The following is a 16,832-nucleotide window of genomic DNA, read 5'->3' as shown; positions in this document are numbered from 1 at the left end:
TATGGAACACTGAATTTCAGTTTTTGTAATTGCAATTTCTACTGGCATTCCTTCTATGTTACTGTGAAACTAGGATCTATAGTAACATCAGCCCTTGAATAAGTGATGTAAGAGTTTCTTCTCCATCTTAGAGGGCTCAAAAGAACATAGGTATTTTGTAGTTTTGGATGGAATGGTCAATCATGAGGTCACAGGAGATATAGGAGAGGCTCAAGAAAAAGTTTATTTTATTTCCAGGTCCTACATACAGAATGTACAACAGTACTTTTCAGGGTTCTCCAGGGCAGTCAAGAGGCAAAGGATAGAAAGGGAGGGAAAAGGTTTAGGGCATAACCTTTGTTGTGGTTTTTCTAGGAGAGCAAGACAAGTGTAGGTTAGGACTGATTTGAGTAATTTCGGGAGGTTCTAAACTACGGAATGGGTTGACTCATTGCTGGCTCTAAGGTGATTAAGGCCTGGTTGCCTCTCTGGGCATTACAGGCCCAAAATGAGGATTGTCTAGTTTGTGTATAAAGGCAGGCTCTCTACTGAGTCTTTGAGGTCTGTAAGAATTGGCTAGTTATGACAGGGGCATTCTCCCTAACCAGAAACGTTTTAAGATGTCAAAACACAGTATGTAGGAAAAAGAAGACATATGCTGGGTATAGAAGAGTTTCATGTTAATCATCCCACACGCTCAACCCACTTTTCCAGGTTCCAGTTACTCCCCCTTTCCCATGTGAGTCCTAACCTTGGCATAACAGATCTGCCCAAGTTGAGAATTTAATTTGGATTGTAGTCAAGATTAAATTTTGATTTAATTTTGATCTGCTGCTCTTGTGACTATCCTGACCCTGGTTGTCTTTTGTGGCTTCTTGCTGTAGGAGAGAAATATCTGGAGCAACTGAAGAACTTTCTGGCCATTTACTTTCACTTCTTGTTAATTTTTTTCAATGGGTTAATGGTCTTTTTACAAAAATTAATTTTTCATGGTTCTCTGCAATTACTGTTTTCTCATACTTCAAAAATGGTTTTATATATTTCATTTTCTAGAGAAGAGCTCTGTTGGCAAAATATGGCTTGCAAGCTGAACTCATTCTAGACCTGGGTTTTTAGTAACTCACTTTTAAAAATTCATTTGAAGAGTCTGTCTGTGTGTGTGCCCCCTTGGGGAGCTGGAGTTACTGAGCCACCAGAGGTGGGCACTGTGAACGGAATCGGAAGCAAGTGCTCTTAACTGCTGACATCTCTCCAGCTCCTCCTCTTTTATTTAAAGAGATATAAGGCAAAACCAGTAAGAAGACTGAAATGGTACAAAGCCTAAATGAAAGATTTTCCCATGTTTTGCCTTGTCTTCCACTGGGAAGCTACCTGGGTTACCACATGGGGAGGTTTTATTGGGTATATTTCTGCTTTTGCTAGGGTCTCTGTTCTGTGTAACACCATTGATGGTGATTGGCAGCTGGGAAGCCAGCTTGTTGGTGACCTAACTTCATTTAAAGTCTGCTTTCTTAAACTATTTTCACCAGTGGTTGCAAATTGGACATCTTCTGGTACCCTAGCTAACTAAGATATGGCTTGGCATGTGGGGGATTGGGACTGCAATACAGTATGGACAGAAAGTTCATTTGGCCCCATTTAAGAGCTTTGCAGTTGGCATAGGTTTAGAAATGTCCTAATTTGGGGCAGAGGGTTAGGCCCTTAAGTCCCTGATTGGAATAATCATTAGGTGAAGGTGACTTGGGGAGGCAGCTCAGTTGAGCCCCTGGCAGTTCCTGAAGGAAGAGAACTGACAGCTGAGAGCTGTTTGCTCTCCGGTCCCACTCCCAGTAGCTGGACAGTAGTAAATCCTTCACTCCAGAAGGGAGATAGGTCAATACATCACTGTGACTGCTAGATGCCCTTTCATTTAAGAAAAACCAAAACCAAAACCAGTAATTAGCTCCCCTGCCCGCTCTCTCCTTTCTCCTCTTTTCCTTTGACCTCCTCTTTGGTGCTGGCTGGGGACCTCATGCATGCTGGGAGGTGCTCTGCTGTTGAGATTAATTTCAGTCCTCTTCTGATTTTGAGATAGGGTGTCACTAAAGTGCCCAGGCTGACCTTGGACTCACTCTGTAGCCCAGACAGGCCTAAATTCTGATTCTCCTGTGGCAGCCTCTTCAGTGGGTGGTAATGGGCCTGTATCACCAGGCATGGCCTTTAAAAACAACAAAACTTTTTTTTTGAGACTGTGTGTAACCATCTTCTTAGGTTGGCTTTGAACTTTTGATCTTTCTGCTTTAGCCTGGGATTACAGGCATGTATGATTACACCTGATTTTCTTCTATAATGAATTAATACTTCTCAAGAGAAAGCTGTAGAATAGAGTTCTCTCAAGTTGTGTGTTTTTCTTTCTTAAAAAGTATTTGATGGCAGGGCATGTTGGTGCCCTCCTTTAATCCCAGCACTTGGGAGGCAGAGACAGGTGGATAGATCTGAGAGTTCCAGGATGACAGCCAGGGCCACACAGAGAAACCCTGTCTCAAAACAACAAAGAAAAAAGATTGATACTCACACAGGCATAGAGTGTTATACATTTTTAAATTTACTTATTGTACATGTGAGTACGTGTGTGTGTGTGTGTGTGTGTGTGTGTGTGTGTGTGTGAATGGACAATTCTCTTGGTGTTGGGACCTGGGGATCAGGCCTGCTCACAGATATCTCTACTTGCTGAACTGTCTCTACCTTGCTTTCAAGTTGTATACCCTCAAGATGGGTGGGTGGTATTACAAAGGCATTTTTGAAAAGTCTGTTACAATGTGTATAAATAAATTAACTATTTCAACATTGGAAATGTCACAATACAACACTAAAATCATAATTGTAGAAAATGAAATTAGGTAGCATATCATTAAATTTTATATGTATTTATTTGTATATGTATGTGGTCATGCATGTGCTCTGGTGAGGGGTGTGTGTGTGTGTGTGTGTGTGTGCATGCTCCTGTGAGAGAGAGACAGAGACAGAGACAGACAGACAGACAAAAGACAATCTGGAAGTTGGTTCTCTCCTTCCACCATAGGGATTCCAGGACGAAACTCAGGTGGTAGGTTGGTGGGACTCACTAAGCCATCTTTCTAGCCCTGTTGTTAATATATCTTAAAAAGACATCCAATTCAGTCTACACATTTAACAAGTGAAGAAGCTAAGAAAGAGTAATGGTCATTTATAAAAGCTAGTTAGTGATAAGTAGGGATTCGAATATGTATGTCTAGATGTCTAGTTTAGTGTACTTGAGATCAGTATCTTATTTCTTCACTTGCTTTTCTGTAATTCCTAAGAAAACAGTATTGGAGTTCTTCTAAAACTGAGTAATTTTTTAAAATGGCTTTTGGAATCATCTTGTTCCTAGGAAAAATGTTAAACAGTATACAGATACTTTAGTACCAACAAGTAGTTTCTGGAGGGATAACATTTTGGATGATTTATTTTTAACTTTTCAGGAAGATGATTTCACTTTTAATTTTGGAAACTTCTAATGACTGAGTGATCAGGTAGTGGAAACTCCTCACCATTTGCTGGCTGAATCACTATAAGTAAGAAGTCTGAATATATGTGAGAATTAAATCAATATTATATGTCTAGTGCAGAACTGTAGATCATCCATATCATTACTATTGCTTGCATCTGTTTGCATTTGGATTTAATGTTCATGTCAAGTAATAGTACTTTGATTGTTGAGGACTAATATTAAAGATACTAATAATAGAGGTAGTTTTAAGATAAATTTTAAGTAAAGTTAAAGTTATTTCTAATGTGGAATAATTGTTTTATAATAAAAGGCAGGAAAATTACATGTTCTGTCATGAGTTACTCAGAAGTCCAAACATTCCAACCTTAGAAGAATCATTGTTACTGTTTGATTTTGCTTTCTGAGACAGGGTCTGTCCATGAAGCCAAGTTTGGTCTTGAACTCATGATTCTCTTGCATCTCTAGGAATGGGATTATGCCCCCATATGCCCCCATAACCTGTTAAAATTCACCATCATTCTAAATACACAGCTTGGTGGTATGGGTATCTCATCCTGTTACACAACTAGCCCTGGAGTGTTTCCTCTTTCTCCCCAGCTCTTGCCATCCCTCACTCTACTTTCTGTTTCTGAGTTAGTTTTCTGATGTGCTGTGTCTACATAAATCTGACCACTCTAGATGTATCATGTAAATATTTGGCACAGTATTTTTCTTGTGACCCCCCTTCATACTGTCCTCAAGGTTCAACCATGTGTTGTGTCATTTGCCAAAATTTCCTTTTATTACTGTGTTCTCTCTCTCTCCCTCCCTCCCTTCTTACTTCGTAGCACATGTGTGATAGATTCTCATGTAGCCCAAGCTGGCCTTGAATTGACTATGTAGCTGAGGATGACCTTGAACTTTTGATCTGTTTTCAAGTGCTAGGATCACAGACCTGTGCAGATCCCTGATGTGCCAACACCAAAAGGCCTCTGAGTGTTTTGATGTCATTTATCTGGACCCCTATGGCAGGCCTGTCCTTCCTGGATGCAGCAGTGCAGGCTTTGAATGATGGAGGACGGGTGTGTGTCACCTGCGTGGACATGGTAGTATTGGCAGGGAACAGCAGAGAACAGTGCCACAGCAAGTATGGAGTCCTGGCCCTCAAGCTGGGCCTGCGATAAAATGGCCCTGAGAATGGTTTTGCATAGCATTCATCTCCATACCAACTGCTCAGCTTCAGTGCTGACTTCTGTGTCTGGTGTTTTGTGCTCATCTTCATAGGCCAGGCAGAGGTTAAGTCCTCAGCAAGCAGGCCCTGGTGTTCCAGTGTGTGGGTTGTGGAGCCTTGTGTCTGCAATGCCTTGGCAAAATGTTGGGAGACCCTGGTGGCAAGATCAAGTTTACTGCAGCCTTATTGTCCTTGAGTGACCTGAGTGTGACACTGGACAGTGACCATTAATCCTGGCTGCATCCACACCTCTAAGTCTATCCAAGGTGTTTTGAGTGTTGGTACTGAGGAACTTCCCATTGTTCCTCTCTACTACACACTGGACCAACTGAGCAGCACCATCCACTGCGACACATACTGCTTTCTGCAGCTTAAGTCAGCTTTCCTTCACCCTGGCTTCAGGGTCTCTCTCTCCCATGCCTGTAAAAATGCAGTGAAGACAGATGCTCCTCCCCTTATAAACTCCCCCAGCTTTCTGGGACATCATGCTGGGAAGACTGTCCACTGAAGTGGGAGCACTGTCAGAAAGCAGCCCAGCATTCTGAATTCTCGCTATGAAGCCCAGACTGAAGGCCAACTTCAACATCCGGGAATACTCCAAACCCAGCTCCAGTCAGCAAGGACTCAGGCACTTCCAGGCCAGTCCAGAAGCCAACTGGGGTACCCGGCCCCATGCCCAATCTGGGGGCAAAGCTGCAAGTAAAGGTCTGTAGGAGAGGTGGAGTCTGCTGCAGAGTAAGTGGAAGTGGAAGGAGCCAGCCCAGGGGCGGCCGCCTCAGGGTATTTCCTTGCATACATTCAAGGATGGTAGCTGTAAACTCGGGGCCCAGTGCTGTTACTCACACAGTCCCGAAGCACCTGTGGCCTCTGCTGATACCTCCCTCACACGGACTGTCCAGAGACCACCACCAAGATCTCCCCTGGACTAGAGGCTGCTGATGGGGGCACTGCTGGGCCAGGTGTGGACTGAGACAATAAAGAGGTGTCACCTGAGAGTGAAAGATGTGGGCTGCTGCCCCAAACAGAAAACAAAAACAGATAGAACATAAAATAAATACTATTTTTTAAGGAGTGTGGGATAGTTGGAAAGGGCTATTGAGATGGAGTAAAGTCATTTGCTAACAGACCTGAAGACCTGAATTTGATCTCCAGGATCTGCATGGTAGGAGTGAACCAACTCCCTCAGGTTGTCCTCTGTCTACCACAGCTGCCCTGTACTGCTTATGCACTCTCTCACATATATAGGAAATAAATCAATGCAACTAAAAAAAAAAAGAGTTGGATAAAAAGATATGTCTTGTAGGACTTTTCTAAATGGCTGTTCAGATGATTAGGTTTCTGTTATTGAACAGTAGTACAAGTTCAGCTGTCAAAGTTATGAGAACAGTACATTCCATGAAAGTTTGTATTTCTAAGTAGTTTTAATTAGTGGTTAGTGATCTGGCTATTTTCTTCTGAGGTGTTTAAAAACTACCCCTCACAAAAAGAATTAAGTGATTGTAGTGGTTTGAATAGAATGACCCCTTCCCCCCCAAACTCATATATTTGAAGACTTGTTCCTCAGTTGGTAAACTGTTTGGGAAGGATTAAGAGATGTGGCCTTGGTGGTCGGTGTCGTCAGGCTTTGAGGTTTTCAAGACTGCCAGTGCTCTCCCTCCTTGGGGATCCAAATGTAATCTCATTGTTCTGCTGCCATTCCTTTACTCTGTTATGGACTCTCACCCTCTGAAACCATATGCCCAAATTAAACCCTTGGTTCTGTAAGCTGCCCTGGTCACGGCGTCTTGTCACAGCAGAAGAAAAGCACTTAAGGCAGTGATTTTATTAATTGGTAAATTTTAAAATCTTATACTTTTTTATGTGAAGGAGTATATTTAAACCTTTTTTAGGCCATTCTTGTGGGAAGAGGTCATGGAATTTTAGAGACTTAAAGGCTAGGGTATCTTGAAATACCTGTAGTGTGATTGGTTGTGTGTCAAGTGAGAGACAATTTTGTAGGGTTTGTAGCGGCTAGCTTGCTACTATGTAGTATAGACCTCAAACTGGCAGTCCTCATGTCTCATCCTTCATAGTGTGATGACAGGGTACACCATGGTCCACTTTCTTAAGTATAGAGACTGTGTTCATGGTTTTTTTAACCCCCTTGGAAATTTTCTAATTGGTTACATGAATAAATATTGATTGAAATCTTATATACTCTAGCACAAAATCTAAGTAGAAATTCCTGACTCCTAAAATTTACAGTTCTTTAATCTTACTCATGTTCAGGTTCTCAGATATTTTAAATATGTTCTTAATTTTGATCATTAGTGTTGTGAATTAGTATTGAGTAGAGTAGTAAAGTCTCTGAAATTACAAACATACTTATTTGGATCAATGAATGTCCCTATAATTATATAAAAAAAACCTTTGCCTTATTTTAAAGTAGAATATCAAAAAAAACCCCACATACTTCAAGGCTAAGATTGTATCAGAAATTGTACATGTGGGGCTGTAGAGACAGACATCTCCATGGTTAAGAATGCTGGCTGCTCTTCCAGAGGACTCAGGTTCAAGAGGAATCAAGTCCTCTTCTGATCTCCGTGGGCAAAACAGTCATATACCTAAAAATAAATCCATAAACTTAAAATATAAAAAAATGAATTGCATGTGTAAGATTATTCCTGTATTTTACAACTGGGAAAGTAGAAAACTGCAATTTACAATGTTGTTCAACGGGAAAAATGTTCATTGAGGATATAATTCAGTTGCTAGAGTGCTGGCTTGCTTAGTGTGCATGAAGGGCGTCTCAAGGGAGTTCATCCTCTCTGTCACCTGAGATTGGACATACACTGTGTGTATAGGGAGGGGGAGAGAATAGTCACTTTCTGTGTCACTGTGTCATTTGAATATCCTGAAATTATATTTACAACTGAACCTTGTTTTAGTGCAGGACACTTGGAAAGGGAGACAAGTAATTGTGAATCAAATTTAGACTGATGTAGCTTGAATCAATATTGAAAGTTTTTTTTTTCCTGGTTTTTTGGAGACAGAGTTTCCTCTTGTTGCTTTGGGCCTTTCTAGAACTCACTCTGTAGAGCAGGTTGACCTGGAACTCAACGGAGATGCACCTGGCTCTGCCTCCTGAGTGCTGGGATTAAAGGCATGCGCCACCAAAGTTTTTGCCTTGTAATATGTGTTGAATAATGAATTGCAGGTTAATTATTTCCCTTTCTACTTTTTTTGTTTGTTTGCTTGTTTGAGACAGGGCATCTCTGTGTAGCCCTGGCTGTCCAGGAACTCTGTGTGAATCAGGCTGGTCTCGAACTTAGTTCTGGAATTAACAGGCATACACTACTATATTTGTCTTACCTTTATACTTTTTAGATGATGAATTGTTAAAAGCATCAGTTGACTTCAGCAATTAAAAAATTTTTTTTCCTGGTGCTCAAAAAATGTTTTCCTGTTGGATGTAGCTCAGTGGAGTACTTGCCTAGCAAATGAGAGGCCTTGGAGTCAGACCTCAGCACTCCAGGTAGAAGGAATGGGAAGCCTACCTTCATTGAAGCACCCACACCATTCCATTGTAGGACGCCCTTCCCCCACTTTTAGGTGGTTGAGGTAGGTCTTGGTGCTTAACTTATGAAGCCTGGAATTCAACATGTGGTTCGGGCCAGCTGAACTCAAAACCCTCTGCCTTTAAGAATTAGGACCTATACAAGGCTGGGCCGGGTGGTGTATACCTTTAAAAATCCAAGCACCCTGAGACTAGAGATAGAGAGTTCTAGACAAGGCACGGATATATAGTGAGACAGTGCCTCCAAAGAAATGAACAAAGAAAAAGTTAAAAATTGCATGTACATAAGGTACATAAAACATAACTGTAGATCACTTTGGGTGGTATTGACATTGTTAACTATTAAAGTTTGGTGCATGGACACAGGATATGTTTATATCCTAATAACCTAATTCATTTCACCAGTGAAAGTGAAAGTTTTTCATATCCTTGGTTAATTCCTAAATATTTTATCCTTTAAAAATACTTTGTGGCCGGGTGGTGGTGGTGGTGGTGGTGGTGGTGCACGCCTGTAATCTCAGCATTCCGGAGGCAGAGGCAGACGGATCTCAAGTTCAAGGCCAGCCTGGGCTACAGAGCTAGTCCAGGACAGGCTCCAAAGCTACAGAGAAACCCTGTCTCAAAAACCAAAAAACAAAAAAACAAAATACAAAAACCTTTGTGTTTGTGTATGAGTGCCTGAGCCACATGCTTGCTCTTGTATACAGAGGCCCGAGGTTGAAGTTGGGAGTCTTTCTCAGTGGCTCTCCCTGATTCATTGAGGTGGGGTCTTTGAATTGTACCCAGAGCTAGCTTGTTCAGGAGACCCGCAGTCTCTGCTAGAATTATAGGCAGGTAGCCAACCCCAGCCCAACTTTTGCTTAGGCTATTTACTACATTTTATTTATTTGGTGTGTGTGCATATGGAGATCAGAGGACAACTTTTGGAGTCAACTCTCCTGCCATATGAGTGCCAGGGATCAAAATTACTTGGCAGCTAGTGCCTTTATCAGCTGAGTTCTTTTCCTGTTTTATATCTTTCTCTTAAAACATTACATTATTATTTATGTGCATGTATGTGTCTGTTTACATGTGTGTATGCCTGTGTGAGTACAGGTGGCTATGGAGGCCAGATTATCTGGAGCTAGAGTTAGCTGCCATGTGGGTGCTGAGAATTGAACCCAGGTCCTCTGCAAGTGCTACTCTTAATTGCTGAGCCGCCTCTTTTGCCTCTCTCTGCTAAGCACTTTTAAAGCGATCATTTCTATCTCTAGTGTTTTGTGCTACTGTCTTTTGTAAAGTATATGGTCTTTGTTGTTCGTTTGTGGCCTTTCTGTTTAGTTTCACTGGAACATTTTCCTGCCCTGTATTGATTAGTGTCTTCTAATTTTTAGGTTTGCTTTTTCTTTTATTTAGGGGCATGTTTTAATTTCTATAGATTGTTGTTATATCTTTACATCTGTCTTTAAAACCGAAGTCTCTCAACTCTGTTCCTGTAAAATAAAAACTAGATTTTATACTTTCTTACTCGAAGAGAGAAGAACCTGAGCAGTCAAAGCACAACCGAGGTCCAACAGTGTATACTCAATGTCAGACATTGGGGACTCAGGGTCGATCTTCTGGGCTCCAAGGGGTAGGGTAGCTCTACTTCCTCTGCTTTACCTTGTACAGCACACAGCTTGTATTCAAGGTTCAGGCCAGCTCCACCCCACCACTGTCTTTGGTGATCATCCCATGGTGCTGGTGTCCCAAATGCTGGGATCTCTGCTGCACCTCTCCTGACCTCTCTCAGGGACTTTGACCTGGCTACATGGTATCAGAACCTCAGCTTTCCCTCCCATGACTCCGTCAGTCCTGGGGCTGCTTCTACAGCTGAGGCTGTATCATTACCAGTAGCTTTTCCTGGCCTCTCATAGTACCAAGCCTCAGTTGTACTTCATGACCGTACTTTTAAAACCATTCCCACCCGAGAGACCCTTCCACAATACCACAATACCACAATACCACAATACCAAGCTCAGTTGCAAAGCGTACATACAGCTTTGGCCCCCTCTGCACTAACAGTATGCTGACCTGAGGAAACATTTCCCAGACGATTTCAACTCAGTGTTGCTGGTTGCTTTATAATCCTAGCTTGTTTTTCAGCTCCAGCAGATCAGAATGCAGATTCCAATTTATTTTTTGTTTTTTTAATTTTTTGTTTTTTTGAGGCAGGGTTTCTCCATGTAGTCCTGGCTGTCCTTGAACTCACTCTGTAGACTAGGCTCAGAGATCCACCTGCCTCTGCCTCCTGAGTGCTGGGATTAAAGGAGTGTGCCACCACTACCTGGCAAGATTTTTGTGTTTCTTTTTGAGATGTTTTCTCTACATAGCCCTGGCTGTTGAGAACTCACTATGTAGGCCAGGCTGGCCTGGAGATCCTCCTGCCTCCCAAGTGCTGGGATTAAAGATTAGTGCCATCATGCCCAGCTGAACCCATATTCTTTTTTTGTTTGTTTTGTTTTGTTTTGTTTTGGTTTTGGAGACAGGGTTTCTCTGTGTAGCTTTGTGCCTTTCCTGGATCTCACTCTGTAGACCAGGCTGGCCTCGAACCCACAAAGATCCTCCTGCCTCTGCCTCCCGAGTGCTGAGATTACAGGCGTGTGCTGCCCCCAGGCTCTGAACCCATAATCTTAATGCAAACTATTAAATGGTCCTGATGGAGCCTTTAGGGGACTCAGAGCTTGCCTCTGAGACTTGGCAAGCCTTGCCTCACCTCCACTCTGCGCTGCTGCGTTCACCATTGTTCTCTAAGTTCCCACAGTAGCCTAGTAAGCTCCGAACACTCAGTTTTCTAGACCAAAGCCTTTGGAACCCTCCCCAAAACATGGTCAGGTCTGTCACAGCAGTACCCTGCTGCTAGTACCAGCTTCTGTGTCTTAGGGTTTCTATTGCTGTGGTGAAACACCAGGATAAAAAGCGACTTGAGGAAAGGGCTTATTTATTTATCTAACAACTCTCAGGGTCACAATTCATCACTGAGTTAAGTCAGGGCAGAAACCTGAAGCAGAAGCCACAGAGGAATGCTGATTACTAGCTTAACTCACCACCCCCCTGTCTTCCTAAGTTTGCTCTCTTGGACACCCCAGGACCACTTGCCCAGGGGAGGCACCACTCCCAGTGGGCTGGGTCCTCTCGTTTAATGGTGAAGAAAATGCCCTGCAGGCTTGCCTACAATCTGATGGAGGCGTTTTACTCAGTTGAGGTTCCACTTCACAGATCCTTCTAGCTTTCTCAAGGTGACAAAAACCCAACCAAGACATTCAGTGTCTTTTTTTCTTTCCAGTGTCAGGACTATTCTGGCAGCTAAAATCCTTTGTAAATTTTATTTTATTGTAAAGGCTTATTGTCTCTGTCTCTCTCTCTGCACCTCTCTCTCTCTGTCTCTGTCTCTCTGCCTACAGAAGTCAGAGGAGGTGTAGGGTTCCCTGGAGCTGGAGTTGAAGGCTGCTGAGCTTTTAATCTCTTCTGCACCACTACCAATGCCATGGATGGGTGCCAAGACCAAACTCTGGTCATCTGCAGAAGCAGCAAGCACTCTTAACCACTGAGTCATCCTTTAGTCATTCATACACATATACAGTCATACATTTGGAGATTCATTGAAATAACCTCTTGATCACTTTGGGTGAATGAGTATTGATGGTTTTACTATGATGGGCTTGATAGTCTGTTTTCTCTATCAGTGCCATTATTAAATTGCTGGATTATGTGTGGAAATCTTGTACATTAATAGGTACCTTTGGGTTTTTGTTTTCTCAGACAGTTTCACTGTAGCTCTGGATGACTTCAAACTTTTAATTTTGCTTCTGCCTTCTTAGTTCTGGGTTTGCAGGCATGAGTTACCACCTCTGACTTGTAAATTTGTGTTTTGAGGTTACGTTTAAGTGTTTGTTGGCAGAAGTGAATGCTATTAATGGTATATTATGACCTGTAAGTAACTGGAAGTCCTTTATACTTTACTAAGTGCTAAATCTGTTACTTATTTGGTCAAATGTAGCCTTTACACTTTCAAGTGGGAATAAAACTAATAAATATTTGATACTACCAGCTCATAAAGTCATCAACATATGAGAACATGAAGCAATTAAGAAAAAATTATAAGGCCTGGGGAGGTAGCTCAATTTATAAGGTGCTTGTCTTGTAAGCATGAGGACCTTCATTTAAAGAAAGAAAGCCATATTGGGTTGGATCGATGGCTGAGTGATTAAGAGCACTAGCTGTTCTTCCAGAGGGCCAGGGTTCAACTCCTCAGTACTTAGGTGATAGCTCACCACCATCTCCAGCCCCAGGGATCTGATTCCCACTCCATAGGCACTGTATGCCTATGGTACACAGACATACACGTAGGCAAAACACTTGTACAAACAAAGTAATGATTGATTCTTTTTAGTTTTTTTCTAGACAGAGGTCCCACTATGACTGTCCTGAAACTCACTATGTAGACAAGGTTAGCCTTGAACTCACAGAGATCTGCTTCCTGCCTCTGCTTCCAGAGTTCTGGGATTAAAGGCTTGTTCCACCATACCTAGCAGATTTTTTTAAACTATGCTAATTTTTATCCATAAAATTTCTTCCAGGTTATGTAAAGATTAAACATTAATATTATTAGAGGCCCTAAAGAATTATAAGGAAATGGCCCATTTGTAGTTACCTTTATTTTCAAAGAGGATTATGTTATTTAATAGAAAGTCTAGTTGGTCATTTCTATAAATTTTAAGTCTTGAGGTCATGCATAAGATTGTTGCAGTTGCATTTATTTTTCCTATTTTGATTCACTGTGGCTGGTTAAGGAAAAATGAAATAAATGTATCTTAATGTTTTTAGGCACGGATTGCATTTTTACAAGGAGAAAGGAAAGGTCAAGAGAATTTGAAGAAGGATTTAGTGAGAAGAATAAAGATGTTAGAGTATGCATTAAAACAAGAAAGGTATGTATAGTTCATTTCTTAGTGACTAGAACAGAACAGTGTCCTTCATTTACATCAGTGTATGCTTTAATGAAAGCGTTTTCACATTTTACTTTGTGTATGGGAAAAGAATGAGAAGTAAAAGTAATAGAGTTTGCTCAATGTTTTGGATTTTTCTGTCTCTAAAGATGAGGAGAAATTTATCTTTTCTCATGTGTGTATTTGTTACGTGGATAATTTCTCTTCTTTAATAGTACATTTTCAGTGTTTTTAGCAAAAACCTAAAATAAGGGACACATTGCTTTGTTATTAGAGAAGGACATTAGTACTCAGTTGTAGAAAAATAATTATTCTTTTATCAATTGTTAAATTTTCAGGGCAAAGTATCACAAATTAAAATATGGCACAGAACTGAACCAAGGTGATCTGAAAATGCCAACCTTTGAATCAGGTAAATGTTATTCTTTTCTTTTTCTTTTTTCTTTTTTAAATCTCATTTTTATGTAACAAACATTCTTTATCCTAATTTTAATTTTATAGTATTAGATGAATAGAATGATTATTAAAAAGTGAAATTTGATGAAAGAATTTTTAAATATGTATTTTTATGTGTGTGTGTGTGTGTACATGAGCATTTTTGTTTTGTTTTTTGAGACAGGGTTTCTCTGTGTAGCTTTCCTTTTCCTGGACCTCCCTCTGTAGACTAGGCTTCAGTACCTAGCTCAACAAACACCAGCATCCCTAGAAATTGTCCCTCCAACCACTTACTAGCTAATTCTAAGACAGTATGAACACTGTCTCAATGTTTAAACCTTAATTTGTGAATAGCAGAAATGATTTATACCAATTTTCAATTTTACGAACTTGACACCTTATATTGTTACATTTAGCTGTAGTTAACTTACTTTTATTGCTAAAAGCATTTTGCCTGTTAATGTATCATATTTATCCATTTTAATGCTGATGGACATTTTAGTTGTTTCTAGATTTTTGCTATGATTACACTAAGGGCATTCTTATATAAGTAGTGCCCACATATCTGCATTTTAAGTGGTAAAATTACCAAGTTTCTAGGTCTGTGTGCTATGTATGATTGAAACAAAAGCACCTTCAGGGTCTTAGCTTCACTTAGCATCCCACCATCAACGTATGCAGGTCCTACTAATTCCACAGCTTCATCAACACTTACCATCCTGTTTGCCATCCCTTTTGTTGTTGTTGTTGTTATTATTGTTGATTTTGTTTTTTGAGACAGGGTTTCTCAGTGTAGCTCTGGCTTGATTGGAACTTGCTCTGTAGACCAGGCTGGTCTCGAACTCACAGAGATCCGCCTGCCTCTGCCTCCCTAGTGCTGGGATTAAAGGAATGTGCCCCCCCCCCCAGCTTTGTCTGCCATTCTTGTAAAGGCCAGACTCTATTCCCTGCAGTCCTGCCTGCACTTTGTGATTACAAGACAAATTATCACTTCTCTTCTAGCCATAAGGGGCCCTCTCTATCAGAGGTATTCTCTTCTTTTTCTTTCTCTCTTTTTTGTTTGTTTTTGAGACCAGGATCTCTCTCTGTAGCTCTGGCTGTTCTGGAACTTCAATTATGTAGACCAGACTAACCTTGAACTCAGAGATCTGCCTGTCTCTGTCTCCCAAATGCTAGGATTAAAGTTGTGTGCCACCACACCTTTTGTTCACTTTTCTACTGGATTGTCTGTTTTCTAAACATGGAAGAAATAAATCATTTACATATTTGAATATAAACTCTTCCAAATTAATTTAGGAAATATGTGAAATAATGAGCTATAAACATTTTCATATCTTCAACTTCTGTCAAATCAGTATTTTACATATTTTCTTTTTACATTAATTTGAAGGAGTTTATAAAGCCAATGCTGTTTCACTTAATATTCATCTACAAATATATTTTGATAATTTTATCATTAGTATGGCATGTATTTGCTTACTACATTTTTGTTTTCTATTCAACATTCTGATTAGTTTTCTATATCAGTAAAAACATTTTCTTAGGTTTTATTATGCTTCATATAAGTAAAATTATTTTATTTGTGTCTATTATAGACAAAAAGATACTTGTTTGAGCACAATTTTAGTTATGGGGGGAGGAATGGATATGCTAATGATTCTGCTTTATACAAACTGGTCCAGTAAGATAAACTAAGAACTGCACAGGCTCCACTCCAGGAACAACCACCCAAAACAAGCAATACAGTAACTGTCTTATTCTGAAAAGAAATCTTTGAATCCATTGTTTTTCCTTATATGTGCTGAGCCTTATTTAACTACTGCAATCATATGGTAATTATAGGGAGTACGTATGTACAAAAGTATCTACTTTCCATTTTTCTAAAACTTACTTTTACCGGAAAGGGGTTTTGTTTATTTGTTTGTTTGTTTTTTGAGACAGGGACAGTAGCTAAGAATGATCTTGAGCATCTGACCCTCTGGCCTCTGGCCTCTACCCTTCGCTGGTGAGATCCTAGGCAGACACTACCATTCCCTTTCTTATTCTTACTCTCTATGAAGGAGAATATGATAGTATTTTCTAGAATGAGAATGAGCCTTTGGAACCACTCAAGAACATGAATGCCATCTTGATCTCAATTCACGACAACTTGAAGATAAAATAAAAGGTTCTGCTGCTAAAAGTCAAAGCAGGGGTGACCCAAAAATAATCAATTCAGGTAGTATTTATGGTCTACTTCTGTCAAGTGGGTAGTACTTACTATTGACCCAAACTCCAACCGGTATTTTTAAAAATTTACTAATACCTACAAACATCTATATAAGTTTTATTTTCCTCTTATACACGGTCACTTTAAGAGCAGAAGTAAACTACAAGGAAAAATTTTTATATTAAAATAAAGAAAAAAAATTGGCTGCCTTAGAAGCAAGCTACTCCAATTTGACTACACTGTCAAAAATGTCTATATAAAATTGAACATGCTTGCCCATGTCTGTAATTCCAGCATTCTAAAGGTGGATACAGAAGGATCAGGTGTTCCAGGTCATCCACTGATATCTATGGAGTTGAAGGAAAGCGAGGACTAAAGGTGTGCGCCACCAACGCCCGGCTAAAAGGAGGACATTTTAAGTATTAAAATTAAGCTTGAGTTGGTGCTTACTGCCAAATCAAACAACTTGAGTCAGATTCACCCAAAACACATGAGAGAAGGTCAGAAGTAATCCCCCAAAGTGATCCTCTGATACCCCCCCACACACACACAAAATAAAGACATAAATGTAAAAACACATGGTGGGGGGTGAGGGGGTGGCGCTCATTATGTAGCCCTAACTGTCCTGGAGCTCACTCTGCAGACCAGGCTGGCACTAAATTCAGGTCTGCCTGCTTCTGCCTCCACACTGCTAGGGTTCATAGCATGTACCACCACGCCTAGCCAACTATAAACAAACACATGTATATACATGCAGATATACACATATGTATGAATGTGAATATATATTAATTAAGCTCACATGAGGGACAAAAATTGCTTACAGGTAGAAAAAGTTACTTTAACATGTTTTGATTTTAATTCCTAGCAAAAATGTACCCACAATTTTTGGAGAGAATAGGATAAGTAATCTCAGGATTGAGAAGCAAATGAAACAAAACTTTGTTTAGTACTTTTACCAGGGG

At 40.4% G+C, this 16,832-nt stretch overlaps 1 protein-coding gene and 1 pseudogene across 4 annotated transcripts in view; both read left to right on the top strand.

Annotated features, from left to right (window-relative positions):
* The window catches only part of Strn3 (striatin 3), an 87,721-nt gene that overhangs the window by 19,229 nt on the left and 51,660 nt on the right, over positions 1–16,832 (top strand). For all 4 annotated transcript variants that reach the window (XR_004946542.1, XM_036206416.1, XM_036206415.1 and 1 more), the window contains exons 2-3: positions 13,102–13,205; positions 13,562–13,635. Coding sequence is in view for 3 of the 4 variants with exons in the window: in XM_036206416.1 (XP_036062309.1) it covers positions 13,102–13,205; positions 13,562–13,635 (178 nt within the window). In the remaining variant the exon portion in view is untranslated. The remainder of the gene's footprint in view (positions 1–13,101; positions 13,206–13,561; positions 13,636–16,832) is intronic.
* On the top strand, positions 4,420–5,670 carry LOC118595686 (annotated as a pseudogene).

The sequence above is a fragment of the Onychomys torridus genome, chromosome 14 (assembly GCF_903995425.1).
Source record: "Onychomys torridus chromosome 14, mOncTor1.1, whole genome shotgun sequence".
NCBI classification, from domain to species: Eukaryota; Metazoa; Chordata; class Mammalia; order Rodentia; family Cricetidae; genus Onychomys; species Onychomys torridus.
This window is presented reverse-complemented; position numbering and strand designations above follow the sequence as displayed.